The 16,371-nt window shown below is 37.1% G+C and overlaps 2 protein-coding genes across 2 annotated transcripts in view; one reads left to right on the top strand and one right to left on the bottom strand.

Moving 5' to 3' along the window:
- Positions 1 to 8,760, bottom strand: part of slc41a2.S (solute carrier family 41 member 2 S homeolog) — a 44,338-nt gene extending 35,578 nt beyond the window's left edge. Inside the window, exons 1-2 of the mRNA XM_018256055.2 lie at positions 8,604 to 8,760; positions 927 to 1,492 (exon numbers count right to left, since the gene is read on the bottom strand). Coding sequence (XP_018111544.1) covers positions 927 to 1,445 — 519 coding nt within the window. The 5' untranslated portion in view covers positions 1,446 to 1,492; positions 8,604 to 8,760. The remainder of the gene's footprint in view (positions 1 to 926; positions 1,493 to 8,603) is intronic.
- Positions 8,761 to 9,018: 258 nt separating this feature from the next.
- nopchap1.S (NOP protein chaperone 1 S homeolog) lies at positions 9,019 to 13,227 on the top strand. The gene is made up of 4 exons (XM_018256056.1): positions 9,019 to 9,336; positions 9,884 to 9,970; positions 11,887 to 12,023; positions 12,836 to 13,227. The coding sequence occupies exons 1-4, from the start codon at positions 9,264 to 9,266 to the stop codon at positions 12,998 to 13,000; spliced, it is 462 nt and encodes a 153-aa protein (XP_018111545.1). The 5' UTR covers positions 9,019 to 9,263; the 3' UTR covers positions 13,001 to 13,227.
- The last annotated feature ends 3,144 nt before the right edge of the window (positions 13,228 to 16,371 follow it).

Below are 16,371 nucleotides of genomic sequence, written 5' to 3'. Positions count from 1 at the left end.
GCTAATACTATGAAAATGCTACAGAATAGAAAAGAAAACGTAGCTTTCAAAAGTGCTTACGGGAGCCATTTACATAAATTTTTTGAGGTGGTGTTTAGTTTTTCTTTAGGGTGGCATTTTCATAGGAAAATTGTCTTCCCTTGTCCTTTAAAACACGTATCGCAGTTTCTGAAGAGGAGCGCAAGCAGAGAATCGGTGAGTAAATTCTTAATATAGACTTTGCAAATTGAAAGTTAAAACTGCCTTGGTGGTTTTTTTGTTAAGTAGAAACTAATTTTTTTTTTTTTAATTATGTTACTGGTCTTTTAACAAATGGAGTATAGCATTATAGAATTTGATACACCAACTCCTGTAATAGAATTTTACTGACTAAAAGCTAACCACGCATGCAGAGATATAATGTAAAATTCTGATCATAATCTATTTTCATCTGCTGACCCCCAAATGATTTGGCCAATCATCCTCTCATGTACCAAAGCAGAAAATCATGAACACTAGCCTGGAATGTGCTGCACTTTATCTGACCAATCAGTGCAATTTTGCCATCCATAGGGTATATTTATCAAAAAGTGTAGTTAGAGATCACCACAGTCTACTAGAGTGAAATTCCACCACTCTCCATTCATTTCTATGGGATTTTTAAAGGCATATTTATCAAAGGGTGAACTTTCACTTTCACCCATTGATAAATACAGTTTTAAAAATCCCATAGAAATGAATGGAGAGTGGCAGAATTTCACTTTAGTAGACTGTGGTGATCTCTTACTTCACTCTTTGATAAATATGCTCCCATGTGTGGAGCCCAGTGAAATGGATATTTGACCAAATGTTCAATGGGAAGCAGATGGATATTATGCCATTCAACTTTTCCAAAAAACTGATTCCATGTTAACATGTAAACAGACACATTATAATGTGAAACCAACCTGAACAATGTCCAAAACCATGCCAGCTGACACTGTTCCAAACCCAGCCAACAAAAATGGCACAAGTATTTGCAATGCCATGGCAATGCTTGATTCTTTAGCCTGTTTTTTGCTCCCCTCGACAAGGGCATCTTTATCTCCATCAGCAGATGACCTGCTATCCTGCAGCATAGCATCAGTTTCAGATGCATCAATTCCATCACAGTAATCATAACCATCAAAGTCATAATTTGTACTGCAAAGGCTTGAACAATGGGGGCCATTTCCATGGTAATTTGGTTCTGAGAAATTATGGTATTCCAAGTGCTGGTCAGTTCGAATGTTAAAACCATAACCAGTGGGTGTCAATCCATTGACCTTCTTCAGTCTCTCTTCTTGGACCTTCTGGCACACCACAGGAACCATGCTCAAAAGAAGAGATAAAAACTTGTCTGATTGAATTGCGTTTACATTAACATTCCAGTTGACGGGGCTTTCATTTGAATGTCTTTTACACGGATCTCCATTGTTGGCTGTCATTGTCTCGCAGCTGTCGTCTCAGAGTTGGAGGAATACTGTAAAGGGCCCTGTAGGATTCATAAAATATATGGTTAGCAAGAAAACACAAGCAAGAGCCACATTGGGAGGTACAATTATCAAGGGTCAAATTTCGAATCCATGAGAGTCTTCCCTTAAAGGGATCCTGTCATCGGAAAACATGTTTTTTTCAAAACGCATCAGTTAATAGTGCTTCTCCAGCAGAATTCTGCACTGAAATCCATTTCTCAAAAGAGCAAACAGATTTTTTTTATATTCAATTTTTAAATCTGACATGGGGCTAGACGTATTGTCAATTTCCCAGCTGCCCCCAGTCATGTGACTTGTGCCTGCACTTTAGGAGAGAAATGTTTTCTGGCAGGCTGCTGTTTTTCCTTCTCAATGTAACTGAATGTGTCTCAGTGGGACATGGGTTTTTACTATTGAGTGTTGTTCTTAGATCTACCAGGCAGCTGTTATATTGTGTTAAGGAGCTGCTATCTGGTTACCTTCCCATTGTTCTTTTATTTGGCTGCTGGGGGAAAAAAGGGAGGGGGTGATAGCACTCTAACTTGCAGTACAGCAGTAAAGAGTGATTGAAGTTTGTCAGAGCAAAAAGTCACATGACTTGAGGCAGCTGGGAAATTAACAATATGTCTACCCCATGTCAGATTTCAAAATTGAATATAAAAAAAATCTGTTCTTTTGAGAAATGGATTTCAGTGCAGAATTCTGCTGGAGCAGCACGATTAACTGATTCATTTTGAAAAAATATATTTTTCCCATGACAGTATCCCTTTAAACTCCCATAAATTCCACCAATCGAAATATATTAATAAAAATCAAATTTTTTCAGCTTGGACGAATTGAATCGACCTGAAAACTCGAATAGAATTTGATTCAAATTGAAAAAACTCGACTGCAAACAACTCCAAATCGATCCCTGGACCTCTCCCATTGACTTAAACAGCAATTCAGCAGGTTTTAGGTGGCAAATTGTAGAATTATAGTTCTTAAAGGGCCAGAGTATGATAAATCTTGAAATTCTAATTTTTTTTTTAACAACTGGAATCAAATTTGACCGTTTTGACCATAAAAAAAATTCTGTCCCTAAATACTTCATTATTCGTAATTTTTTGATGACAGTCAGCTGTTTAAGGCATGAATGTAAAATAAGAGGTTAGTGATGCACTGCAACCCATGCCTCTCCCAAACCCCTCCTGCCCAACAATTCCAAAATATAAAATACAGTACAATGATGCAAAATATTCAATAAAGAGGATTAGCTCTGGGAAACAAATTATGTACTTACATTTTAAGTACATTCACATACAGGAAAGTTTAATGAATGGCACAAAGCTCTCCTGGCTACCTGTCCCCTTTCCATGAAATTATATTTTCAAACATATAAATAGGACTGAGCGCTTCTGCAAACAGTGTGCCCAGCCCCATTAAAAGTGTTCTAAAATAGTGACTGAGGTGGGAAGCAGAGCTGGACAACTTACAAAATATGTTTGGCCACGCAAGCTGGGGAGAGCACAGGAGTGGAAACTGGTAGCAAAAACACCCCTGTCCGCCTATGTTTTACACCGAATTACAGCGGCAACCAAACACTGTGTGCTATTAAGGTCCCCATAGAAGCAAAGATTTTTCTTGCCGAACGACCGATTTTTTGTTGTGTGTTGTAACGAACGATCTATAATAGTCTAATAATCTATAAACGATCTATAAATATCAGATAACATAAAAACTATTTAGTATACTAAGGTATTAGATTTAAAGTCTAACCAAAGAAGTAGCTAGAAATGTTGTACATTATTTTTTTGGCTTCTGTACCAGGCCAAGGCAACCACAGCCCTTTAGCAGTGAAGATCTGTGTCTCCAAAGATGCCCCAGTAGCTCCCCGTCTTCTGATTCACTGCACATGCTCTGTGCTGCTGTCACTTACTGAGCTTAGGGACCCACTCACAATATACAGTACACATAGAATATAAATGTCACAATATAAGGCTTAGTAATTAATACTGATAATTACTACATGGCAGCACAGAAACCAGTGCAACTAGCATCAGAATTTAATAATCAGCCCTGTAGCATCAGCTTATATTACAAACCAACTTCATTTTCTGCTTGATAATTTGTGACGACCCCTAAGCTTAGCTTCTCAACAGCTGCTCAGAGCCCACTGAGCATGTGAGTGTCACAGACACTTTCCAAGATGGTGACCCCCTGTGACAAGTCCTGGATCATTGCTGCTATTGAGAAGATGAAACTTTAGCCTGGTGCAATAAGTTCAATATATAAAATATGGCATTTTAAGCCTTAATCATTTTGAGGGTTTAGTTCTCCTTTAAGAAAACTATGCACATTCATAATTTTCTAATACATAGAATGAAAACACTATTTATAGTGTATGATGAACCCCTTACTGCAAAAACACCAGTATATTAGAAGCTTCTTAGGATTTCCATGGCCATATGACATGGGATCATGGAACTATGAGTTTACTAGCACTAAACTTGGATTTTTATAGAGGGGAAAGATCATTCCTTATAATACACAAGCTCAATAAGTCATTCATGTTACATAAGTGATATCACCAACTTCAATTTAATACAAAATGTATATTTTACTGGCAATCTGTGGTTGTTGTATATTATTAACATAACAAATGCATGTTACTTTAAGAATTGATTGAGAATGACTTAAATTGGATTTTTCAAGTAATTTTTTTGACTCCAGGTGGATCACGGAATACTATGGAGGTGGAACGCTTAATCATTTAGAGTTATATGACCAGGAATATCAAAAATTTATTTCACTGCAGCTGACCAAAAAATTGTTACAAAATATATCTTCAATATAATCTACATATTATAATCTACACATATTAAACAACAGCTTTTAAGACAAAAGTTTGTAATTTGTGGAATTTATGAAGGGGGAACACAGGTAACACTAGGTCCACATGTAATGCAAAACAGCTTTCTCTAGGGCTAAAGGAATCTTAGGCTAATTAATTTCAGCAAAGAGGAAAATGTAACTAAAACCACAAAATAAACCATTGCTAGTCATCTCTGAAATATTCTAAGTAACTTAAACAGAATCAGCACAGGAAAACCAAAAGGAAACAGGGTCAGTTTTAGGATATGTATTTTAATGAAAACTATATTTCTTTACAAAAACTAGAACAGAACTAATAAAAAAAAAAGACAAAAATAAAACGGAAATATTGAATAAAGAGAAAAACTGGTTATGAGTCACTCCCTTAACAAACCTGTATTCCTCAAATAGTTTTAGTCTTATTATCTTCAATCGCAGCTATGTGAAGTTTTCTTTAGCATACATAAACAGAACTGGTTTGTGCATTAGATAATCTCAGATACTGCTTCATTGTGTAAATGTTTTGATTATTAATGCTACTTGAAATATTACTTCCATTACTAAACACAACCAACACGCTTAGTTAAAAACCAACAATCATGGGGGTATATTTATCAAAGAGTGAAGTTAGAGATCGCCACAGTCTGCTAGAGTGAAATTCCACCACTCGCAATTAATTTCTATGGGAATTTGAAAGGCGTATTTACCAAAGGGTGAACTTTCACCCATTGAAAAATATTCTTTTAAAAATCCCATATAAATGAAAGAAGAGTGGCGGAGTTTCACTCTATTGGACTGGGCAATCTCTAACTTCACTCTTTGATAAATATACCCCCATGATGTCCAGTGCTTACATTAACAATTAAAGAGTTTTTTTTAACCTTTTAACAGTGACAGAGTATAATTATTGTGATAAGCTCCACTTAGAGTAATGCAACCCATTTGTTGCAGTTCTTAGTTATGTCAAAGCCGCAGAGTCTACTGGAAATGGTCTAGCTATAAAAGTAACTTTTTCATTTAATCAGCAAACGCATAACTATACAAGTTACTACATCTGACATGTTAAAATTATCAGACGATAGATTGAAAGCATCAGAACCAGAAAACATCTTAAAAAAGGAGTTCACCTTCAAATCAACTTTTGCAATCTTAAAAATTACATTTTCTTTTCAAAATCGTTTGAGTTGATTTCCATTTTATTGTTAGTGAATTTAATTATTTGCCTTCTTCTTCCTCTTTCGAGCAATTAAAAGAAAAAAAAAATAGCTAGGAGTCACAGACTACTGCAGCCAAAACATTTGTTATTTCTTTTTATTTATTATACTTCTATGCAGTCCCTCTCTTGTTCCTCTTCCAGTTCACATTTATACCACTGTCTAGTTGCTAGGATAAAGAAGAACAGACTCTTTAAGTAAGTATATCACTGTAGTCAGACCTGCACCCTATGAGCTGTTAACGAGATATGACTCCCAAACATTCTGTAGGTTGGACATTTGTTCTAAATTAAATGTGGGCACCAGCAGTGGCAAGTCCTCTTCTCAACCCAAAATTAGACACTTCAGTTATTCTCCTTAGCAGCTGACTACCAATGCAATGTTGCAATAGTATGAGCAATCAGGGGAAGGAGAAAATATTTTATGAGACAAATATATACTGCTTTCAGCTGCCATTAAATGAACATATACAGCAGGGAAAATAAGTATTGAACACATCAACGTTTTTCTATATTTCTAATGGGGCTATTGACATGAAATTACACCAGATGTCAGTAACAACCCAAGTAATCCACACAAAGAACTCAAAACAAATAAATCAATAAATTAATTTATGTGTAGTAAAGTGGAATGGCACAGGGAATACGTATTGAACACGTGAAGAAAAGGAGGTGCAAAAAGTGCTGAAATCTGTCAGTATTTAGAAAGCAATCCTGTCCCCTATCAGTGCAAAATAATATCAGCTGGTTTAGTCCTAACCGATGGCCTATAAAAAGGTTTCTCATTACCAAGGTTTCACACAAAAAGTATCTCATGATTGATAAAAGCAAAGACCTTATTGTTGCGAAACATACTGATGGCATTGGTTACAGACATATTTCTATGCTTCTGAATGTTTCAGTGAGCACCATTGGGGGGGGAAAAAAAACATAATTTCACCCTAAACCGGCCACAACAAGGTGCTCCTCACAAGGAGTCAAAAGAATAATCCAAAGAGTTGTCCAAGAGCCACTCGTGGAGAGCTTCAAAACACCTTGAATTAGCAGGTACCGTTGTTTCACACAAACCAATAAATAATGCCCTCAACCTACATGGGCTCCATGCACACTCACCACTCAAGACTCCAATGCTGAAGAAAAAAACATGTTGAAGCTTGTTTAAAATTTGATGCACAATATTTGGATAAGCCAATGAAATGCTAGGAGAATACAACTTAAAAAGAAAAAGGTGTAAGAAGTCATGCTGACTGCTCCTTTTATACTAGGAGAATAGAGTCTGGTCAGATCAGAGACCAAAATTGAACTCTTTGGATGCATTGCACACACCATGTTTATGGTGTTTATGGTTTTTCAGCATATATTTAGTGAGAAAAATGTTGACGTGTTCAATACTTATTGTCCATGCTGTACAAAATAAGAAAAAGAGACTTATAACACCTCCTATACTAGGTGAATGTAAACAAAAAGCAAGGTTTTTTTTATGAGTTGGCAGCATAGAAGAAATAAATCAAGGGTAAAATGCTTATCTCTAGCTTTGTGTTGTATGCCTCTGATGAAAAGCATACAACACAAAGCTATAAGAACAAACATTACACAAGTGTGGTGTAATGTGTACCACATTGGTGTAATGTTTGTTCTTCCTGAGGACGGCTAGAGTTGTAGCCGAAACGTCTGAGAAATAAATCACAGCCTTTGCAGCTTTTTTTTTGAAGACCTGTGAGTGCGGTTTTTTGGCTACAATATAATACTATTTGTTTACCAGCACCTAGGCAGTTCAGGGAAGGTGTGCACCTCTTTGGACACACATACATACATATATATATAGTGAATAAAGTACCCCCTCTTGTAAAATATAAGGATATTATAAGTTACCGAGGAGTTTCATGACCATATAAAAACACGAGGCCGAAGGCCGAGTGTTTTTATACAGGTCATGGAACTCCGAGGTAACTTCTAATATCCTCATATTTTACAGCTGGGGGTACTTTATTAATTATAATACACAAATTTTAGTGAGTCATGTGACAGAAATGACATCACTACTCACCGTTTATAACTGATGACATCACTACTCACCGTTTATAAGAATATAATTTACAAGATATTCATGGCTTTTGTGTATTATATAGTGAATAATAAAGTACCCCCTCTTGTAAATTATAAGGATATTATAAGTTACCGAGGAGTTTCATGACCATATAAAAACACGAGGCTGAAGGTCGAAGGTAGTTTGCAACTGGGGGTACTTTATTTATTATAATACACAAATTTTAGCGAGTCATGTGACAGAAATGACATCAGAACTCCCCGTTTATAACTGATGACCTCAGAACTCACCGTTTATAAGGATATAATTTACAAGATATTCATGGCTTTTGTGTATTATATAGTGAATAATAAAGTACGCCCTCTTGTAAATTATAAGGATATTATAAGTTACCGAGGAGTTTCATGACCATATAAAAACACGAGGTCATGGAACTGCAAGGTAACTTCGAATATCCTCATATTTCGCAACATGGGGTACTTTATTTATTATAATATATATATATATATATATATAAAAATATATATATATATATATATATATATATATATATAAATGCATTTACTAAGGACAGGGCAGTGACATACTGGGTTACTGGCAGTTACCTACAGCAACCAATCAGTGATAAAGCCAGCTGCAAGTAGAACAATGAATGCAGCAATTTGAGTAGAATTTGGCTACCAGTTACTGCCCATGGGCAAATGTGCCCAGTGTTGATAAATGACCCCCCCCCCCCCCCCACTGTTTCCTGGAGAAGTGACTGTGTCCATATCCCCCATCATTAGACAGTCAGGAGGTAATAATCTCTATGGATTTGTTTTTATTCCACCAGCAGCCACACAGACGCCACTTCCTTCCCCCCTAACATCAGTCACTCGCTACTCCAGGATGCCGTTGCCTATGACATAGTGAATACACAGCACAATATAAAGCAGGGACAACTCAGTCAGAGGATAGTGGAGATCCCTCACCCGCCTAGTACAAACAGAAGAGGCCGCACGTAAATCTCCCTACCTACCTGCCCAAGTTGGGATGACCCCCAGCCATACCGCTGTTGTCTCCCTTAATACGCTCAACCCGTTTTCTAAGCAACGGAGCGTGTCTATTACTGCGCAAGCGCACAGTGAAGTAGGCGTGGAACTAACGCTGATGTGGCCTGACGTCAAGACCCCCTCCCCTACTCACGCCTCATTCCAATTGTTAAATCGGGTGGGCGGGGCATATACTTTTTTATTTGCCTGTCAAGCAAAACAAAGGCTAAAGTCAATGCTTGTCAGTGTTGCCATTTATTATATCCACTCCTTTGTTTCCCTTTGGTGCTGCCAATAAAGTTAATCATCAGTTTTTACGAACTAGCCGACCATACGGCCCAGCAGTTATCTGACTTCCGGTACCCATGTTGGTAACTGGCAGCATTCACCCGTAACTATAGCACGGCAATAAAACAACAATGTCGTTCACATAAACAGTGCCGAATGTTATTGGTGTCTCGCGGGATACATTTCCGATAAGAATATGTAGCGATTCACCACGAATATTTTTATTTATCGTAAAAATAAGTGCCAACAAGGAAAATGGCCGTCGAAAGTTCTCTCACAATGACGTCAGCATTGTGCGTCTTCTCTGGAAGTCGTGAGTTTATTTTTCTGGATCGCTTTAGTATCCATCTCTCGTATAGATGGAGGAAGCGGAGGCTGGAAAGAGCGAGGAGGCGCACTCACGGGCACTTCTTGATATCGGTGCAACGGGAGGTAATTGAGGCAGCCTTACTCTGCTTGTTTGGGCCTCTGTATTGGAATGCCAATCTCAGTCTGGACTAGTGGCATAACTAGATGTTACTGGGCCCACAGATATTTATTTTAGGGCCCCAACATATCCAGAGGTTGTGCTGTTTTACCAATATATGTTGGATTTGCTCATTAATTAGGGCTTCATGGGGCCCCCTATACCCCTGCTTCATCTGTTGTTACGCCCTGGGTCTGGACCTTCACCTTGTATAGATGTAATCTCTAGCCCAGGCTAGAAAACAGATTTGGCTGTGAATAGTCCATATATTGGGGGCAATCCAGCAAGTAAGTTTAATGTTTGCACACCCCAACTTAGAGCAGGGGGGCTGGTGACCCGTAGGTCTGAGTAGCCTTTCCTCAAATACTTCCATTAGATCACCCTTTCTGTTATTAAGTTGCTTGAGAAATGGCTGTTGGAATTTTTCATTATAATGCAATTCAGGTTACATGAGCGTTTGGGGGTTTTGTTTTTTTTTGGTTCATAGTGTAATGGTTTGTTCCCTCCATTTAGGCTTTTACAATAAGCTTCTGATAAATCCAAAATACAGCAATAAACAAGGAGCAAATTCACCAATTGCCAGAATGCCCAGAAGCAACAGTAAGTAACATTCATATTGTTTCTTTAAAAACAAAGTGTATATAGCAGTAAGGGGCCCATGTTCTATATCTTACCTACGAGAATCCCAAGACCTTCCAGACTCAGAATTATTTCGAGCTTCTCAATTGCTACATTGGGTTAAAGAGAGATGGCAATTGAAAAACCCGGACGCAGCCGCTCAAACTTTTTTTTGAAAGATGGTGCTCAAGGGAAACTATACCTCCTAAAACAGTGTCACTATTATATAGAAGTATGATTTCTCCCAAGGTGGTTACTAATTTGGGATATATTAAACTCTGGGAAAAAGAACCAGGGACTGCTTTAACTGAAGATGAATGGTTCAGGGTCTGGTCTGGTCTAACTTGAAATATAGTTCCATTAACACAGTCCTATTGGAAGCAGGGTATAAAGTTTTGACAAGGTGGTACTTAACGCTGGCTAAAATAGCGAAGATATATCGCACTTCTAATAACCACTGCTTCCGGGGATGTAGGATACCAGGCACGATGGGGCATATTTGGTGGTCGTGCCCGAGGGTAATTAGGTTCTGGAGAAGGGTTTATCAACTGATATTTTCGGTTTTTCAGATAAATCTAAGAAAGAACCCTTACGAAGCCTTAATGGGACTACCTCCTAAAAATATCCCGAAAATTCATTGTAAATTATTAAATCACATATTCTTAGCGGTCAGACAAACAATAGCAAAATGCTGGAAATCCCCAAATGTTAATTACACTATGTTTAAAAATAAGATTGATTGGATATACGTTAATGAACGGCTTTCTAGGTTGGGCGCGGACAGGTTACAGATGATAAACAAAATTTGGCAACCTCGGGTCAGGTATAGGTTTAATGGCACAGTATTGGGAGGCGTTTGACGGATTACTGTAGCGGGGCATAAAAACACTCCATACTTACATGAATACTATACTCAGTCCATATTAAGTTGGTCTCCATCAGTTTGGTTATGACGACCCTTTACTTTGTTTTTCCTTTTTCTTGTTTTTTCTACATATATTGTGCTACACTGTTATATTGCTGAAACTATTGATGGAAAAATGGTGCGCATACATACTTAAAATGTAGTTCTGTAACATTGCCGATACATTGTACTCTGCAACAGATACTGGATTATATTTATATGTGATAACAGAATGTATTTTGGTTTTATATTTCTGTTGAAGACTACACAAATAAAAATATTTAAAAAAAACAAAGTGTATATATGTACATGTATTACAGGGATAGATAGTAAAGTACAGCACTCAACAGGTCTTGTGCAAACCAAAATAAGTTTCTTTTTTTATCTAATTTACAAACCCTATGTTTCGGTCACTGGCTGTGATCTTTCTCAAGGCAGACAATATATGGAGTGCTCCTCCATTGGAGCTATATGTAATATTTTAGAAATATGTGTAAACATTTTCTTACATAGGTAACAAAAATGAATATTAATAGGAGTTCGCTACAGTCTGAACTTATCTTATAGAAAATAGCAAATGCATACCTCCCAACATTCTGGAAACGGAAAGAGGGACAAAAAGATTTGCCGTGCATAGAGTGGTGAAGATTTTTTGACCATGTCCCTTTTGCAGCCACACCCCCTTATTACCATGCCCATTTTACAAAATTTGCCAGGTTATGAAAGTTTGAACACATTTCTGTAGTTGCTGTAATGGAGGCAAGTTCTGCTGTAAAGACCTGAGCAGACTGTTTTGGTTTGCACCACTAAGAAACTATTTGCGACTGAACCAGTTTGTGCTATGAATGAGGCCTTACGTTAGGGAGTATTCTTTAGTTGATTATATGGCACAATACTCCATTCATATATTGTTTTTGTAATGGCTAGTATATACTGACAACCATATAAAGGTATAGATGTTCGGCTGTTATAGATATTGCTGCTTTCTTTTCAGTCCTGGACAGAGTACAGAACTTTCTACCTCAGTTGGCTCAGGCCAATGAAAATCTTAGTAAGGAAATAGAATCTTCACCAGCTGGCACTTTTGACATAGAAAACGTTGATGAGAAGGAAGAAAATATAATTGAAATGGTAAGATTATTGTTAAGGAAAAGTATTCTTGAAAAGCTTTAGTAATTACTGGTACTGGCTAAATGTGGGTGCTGGGAGTTGGTCCAACAGACGAAGGGCCAGATTTATTAAATTTCGAGATTTCTCATACTCTGGCTCTATAAGAACTCAAATTCGACAATTCGCCACCTAAAACATTCAAAGTTCACATATAAGTCAATGGGAGACGTCCTGGGATCAATTCGGACATGTCAGTAGCCTTCCTAACATTTGAGGTTTTTTTCCGAGAAAAAACTCGAATCGAGCTTAATTTTGAGTTTTCACATTGGTAAAATTCATCCGAGTTTTAGATATTCGATTTTTTTTTCAATAAATAACCCCCCAGTCGAATTTCTAGTAGATTTAAATTTAATAAAGTTTTTAAAAAAAAAAAACTCACATGGATTCGAAATCCGACCTTCAATAAATTTGCCTTGAAGAGTATTCATAATTTTATATATTCATTCCACCATTTTGCTTTTCTTTTTTTAACCTAATTAGGTAGTGCAGGTTTACACAGTAAATGTTAATGGGTTTAAGGTTCTAACACAGTTTATCTCATCCTCCACATCACTAAATGGCTATGAAAGAAAACTTGAGGAAACAATTAATATTTATTTTTGATTTGTGCTAGAAAACAAAAGTAAGTGAACATATCCCTGTGTTTTAAATTATGTATTCACAATAAAAGAAAATATCTTATACTCCCTTGCATTGTACACAACGAAATCTACCAAATGAATAACTGATTTAATTATACTAATCAAACTAATATCAATTCAACCCATTCACAGAATGTGGCCCTGGTAGAACTCAGCAGTTCTGATTCCAGTGAAGATGAAGAAAAAACCAGCTCAGATGAAAGCTCTGATACAGACCTCAGAGAAGAAGTTACTGAAGACAATATGAGATTGAGAAAAACTGAAAAGAAGGGCAAAATACAAGTTTTAGAGGATTAATGTTTATGTTAATTGTTTTCCTTTCACTATACATAAACCGCTTCATAAACTTCATCCACTTTTTGTACTGATCCTTGCAAAAACTTTCTAGCATTTCAAAATGTTAACATTTCAATACTGAAATGAATGCCTGCTTTTTATAAAAGTATGCTGTGCATATATTTCTTTTTCCATTTATTGTGACAAATGTCTATACAATATACATCAATAAATATTAACAAATGCTATGTAATCATTATTGTAATATATTAAGGTCAATCAAGAAAATTATTTTTGCAGTGTAATGGTTTCATGTCTGCCCTTGTAAGGGCATTTCATGGCAGATTTATCAATGAATTTTGAATTTATGTGAATTTTTTTTTACTCTAAGAAATTCGAATATACTCGAAATTAGAATGGGTGGCTATTTAAAAAAAATTTAACATTTAAAACGAATATTACCAACTCGAATCGAATTTGACTAAACTTGAATGTCAGGAAGGCTATTAAAGGGGTTGTTCACCTTTAAGATAACTTTTAGTGTGATGTAGAGACTGAAATTCTTACACAATTTGCAAATGGTTTTAATTTTTTATTGTATTTTTTTAGTTATTTAGCTTTTTATTCAGCACCTCTTCTATTTGCATTTTAAGCAAACTGGTAGCTAGGGTCCAAATTAACCTAGCAACCATGTATTGATTTGAATAAGAGACTGGAATATGAACAGGAGAGGCCTGAATAGAAAGACAAGTAATAAAAATTAGCCTTACAGAGCATTTGACGCCCATTTGAAAGCTGTGGGTTTGCCGACATGCTCTGTGTAAAAGATGCAGGCTGCCAAATAAGGAAGATCAAGACTGAGTCTGCACTGCACGTGCTCTCTCTCCTGCTTCATTTGCATATCTTTAATTCCATTGGCTGGCAAGATTCAGCCAATCTGATCAAAAATATGCAAATGAAGCAGGAGAGAGCATGTGCAGCGCAGATTAAGTCGTGAACTTCCTTATCTGGCACCATGTATCTCTAAAGCTGGCCATAGACGCAAAGATCTGATCGTACGAATTAACGTACGATCGGACTTTCCCATCTCCCGACCCTCCGCTAACCATTCAGATCAAAGTCTTACCATTCCGACCAAATAAAGTAGTAAAAGAACAGATCAGCCAATGTTCTGCCCCTGACAGCAATTGTACGAAAGTTATGTCCGACAAAAGCTAGTGACAGTCTCCCACTGAAAATCATTCGATCGGCAATACATGCAGAGATATTATCGGCAGCCGACAGCAATTTTCGAACCTGTCCGATTGACCAAACGACCGATCTCCGCCGGACGAAAAATGTCGGGACTCTCCACACACGGTCCAAAAATCGTACGAATCCATGATTCGTACGATCGGATCGTTGCGTCTATGGCCAGCTTTACACAGAGCCTGTCCCACGATCACAGAGGAGAGAACTAAGAGTTTTTGCTGAGATGATCCACTTCTATGGTATGTATCTCTGAAAGCACCTATTCGACCCTTAATATATCTGCCCCTTGGTGTCCACTGATTTTCTCTTGTGGCACTAGAATGCAAATGTAGCTGGCTGGAGGGAGATGTTCGATATCCTTTTTAGAGTATGCCCAGGATTCAGCTGCTTTAAAGTAGTAGTAGTAGAAGGAATGCTGCTAGATGAGCCCACTTTCTGAAAATGTCAATCATGGAATACCTTTTCAACATTCCTCTGCAAGTCTTTAAAGGGGTGGTTCACCAACATTTAGTATGTTATAGAATGGCCAATTCTAAGCAACTTTTTAATTGTTTTCATTGTTTTTTGTAGCTTATAAATGAGTCACCGTCTTCCTCTGGCTCTTTCCAGCTTTCAAATGGAGGGTCACTGACCCCATCTTAAAAACAAATGCTCTGTAAGGCGACAAATTTATTGTTATTGCTACTTTTTATTATTAATCTTTATGTTCAGACCCCCTCCTGTTCATATTCCAGTTTCTTATTCAAATCAATGCATGGTTGCTAGGGTAATTTGGAGCCTTGCAACCAGGATGCTAAAATTGCAAACTGGAGAGATACTGAACTAAAAGCTAAATTGCTCAAAACCTGAAATAATAAATGAAAGCCAATTGCAAATTATCTCAGAATATCACTCTCTGCATCATACTAAAATACGACAGTGTCTTAACTTGCTGGGACGCTGATACAGGGCATTTCTAAAGTGAATCTTGTGTGTTACTTGTGCTAAGATGTTTTATTTAGAGGAAAGATTCATCTCTGCGTTAAAGGACAAGGAAAGGTTTAATGACGGGGCTTGGGTGGAGGGTGTTTATTACTTAGGCACCCAAGTAGCCCACTGGGACAAAGAAATCATGGCAGCACAGCAATCAAATGCAATCACCAGGCTATTCTTTCAGTGAAGACGAGTGCCAGGCTCAGAGGTATGTCATTGTAATCACTCGGGTGGGTACTTAAAGGAAAACTATACCCCCAAAATGAATACTTCAGCAACAGATAGTTTATATCAAATTGAATGACATATTAAAGAATCTTACCAAACTGGAATATATATTTACATAAATATTGCCCTTTTACATCTCTTGCCTTGAACCACCATTTTGTGACTCTATCTGTGCTGCCTCAGAGATCACCTGACCAGAAATACTACAACACTAACTGTAACAGGAAGAAGTGAGGAAGCAAAAGGCAGAACTCTGTCTGTTAATTGGCTCATGTGACCTTACATGTGGTTTGTATGTGTGCACAGTGAATCTTACGATCTCAGGGGGCGGCCCTTATTTTTTAAAATGGCAATTTTCTATTTATGATTACCCAATGGCACATACTACTAAAAAAGTATATTATTATGATAATGGTTCATTTACATGAAGCAGGGTTTTACACATGAGCTGTTTTACTCAGTATCTTTTAATAGAGACCTACATTGTTTGGGGGGTATAGTTTCCCTTTAATAAATTACCCCCAGTGATTAAACCATTCCTTCTCCTTTAATGCAACATTTGGGTGAATAAGAGAGTTTCACACATCCCTAGCTTCTTTCTTCCTTTAAATGTAAAACATATATTTTAATAGGAGGTGCACGATATTTGCTCTGCTGCAAATACAAGCCATCGTACTGTAGGGTATTTTTTATTAAGGTGAATTTACACATTTGGTTCTTTGTAGCGCAGATCATTGTCTACAGAAATTATATATAAAAAAAAAAAAAGAAAGACAGATACTTGTATACAGATAGTGAAGTTCAAGATAACATATGTTGTATACAGTTAAATTGTGCTAGGAATTTATTTAGGAAGATAGGTGAAATGGAGAGTAGCAGCAGACTTTGCAACCATGTAACTCTAGGGGTCTAAAAAAAAAAGCGAGTGGTTGCATAATGAA

The sequence above is a fragment of the Xenopus laevis genome, chromosome 3S (assembly GCF_017654675.1).
Source record: "Xenopus laevis strain J_2021 chromosome 3S, Xenopus_laevis_v10.1, whole genome shotgun sequence".
Taxonomy (NCBI): domain Eukaryota; kingdom Metazoa; phylum Chordata; class Amphibia; order Anura; family Pipidae; genus Xenopus; species Xenopus laevis.
The sequence above is the reverse complement of the archived record's forward strand: the minus strand, read 5'-3'. Positions and strand labels throughout refer to the sequence as shown.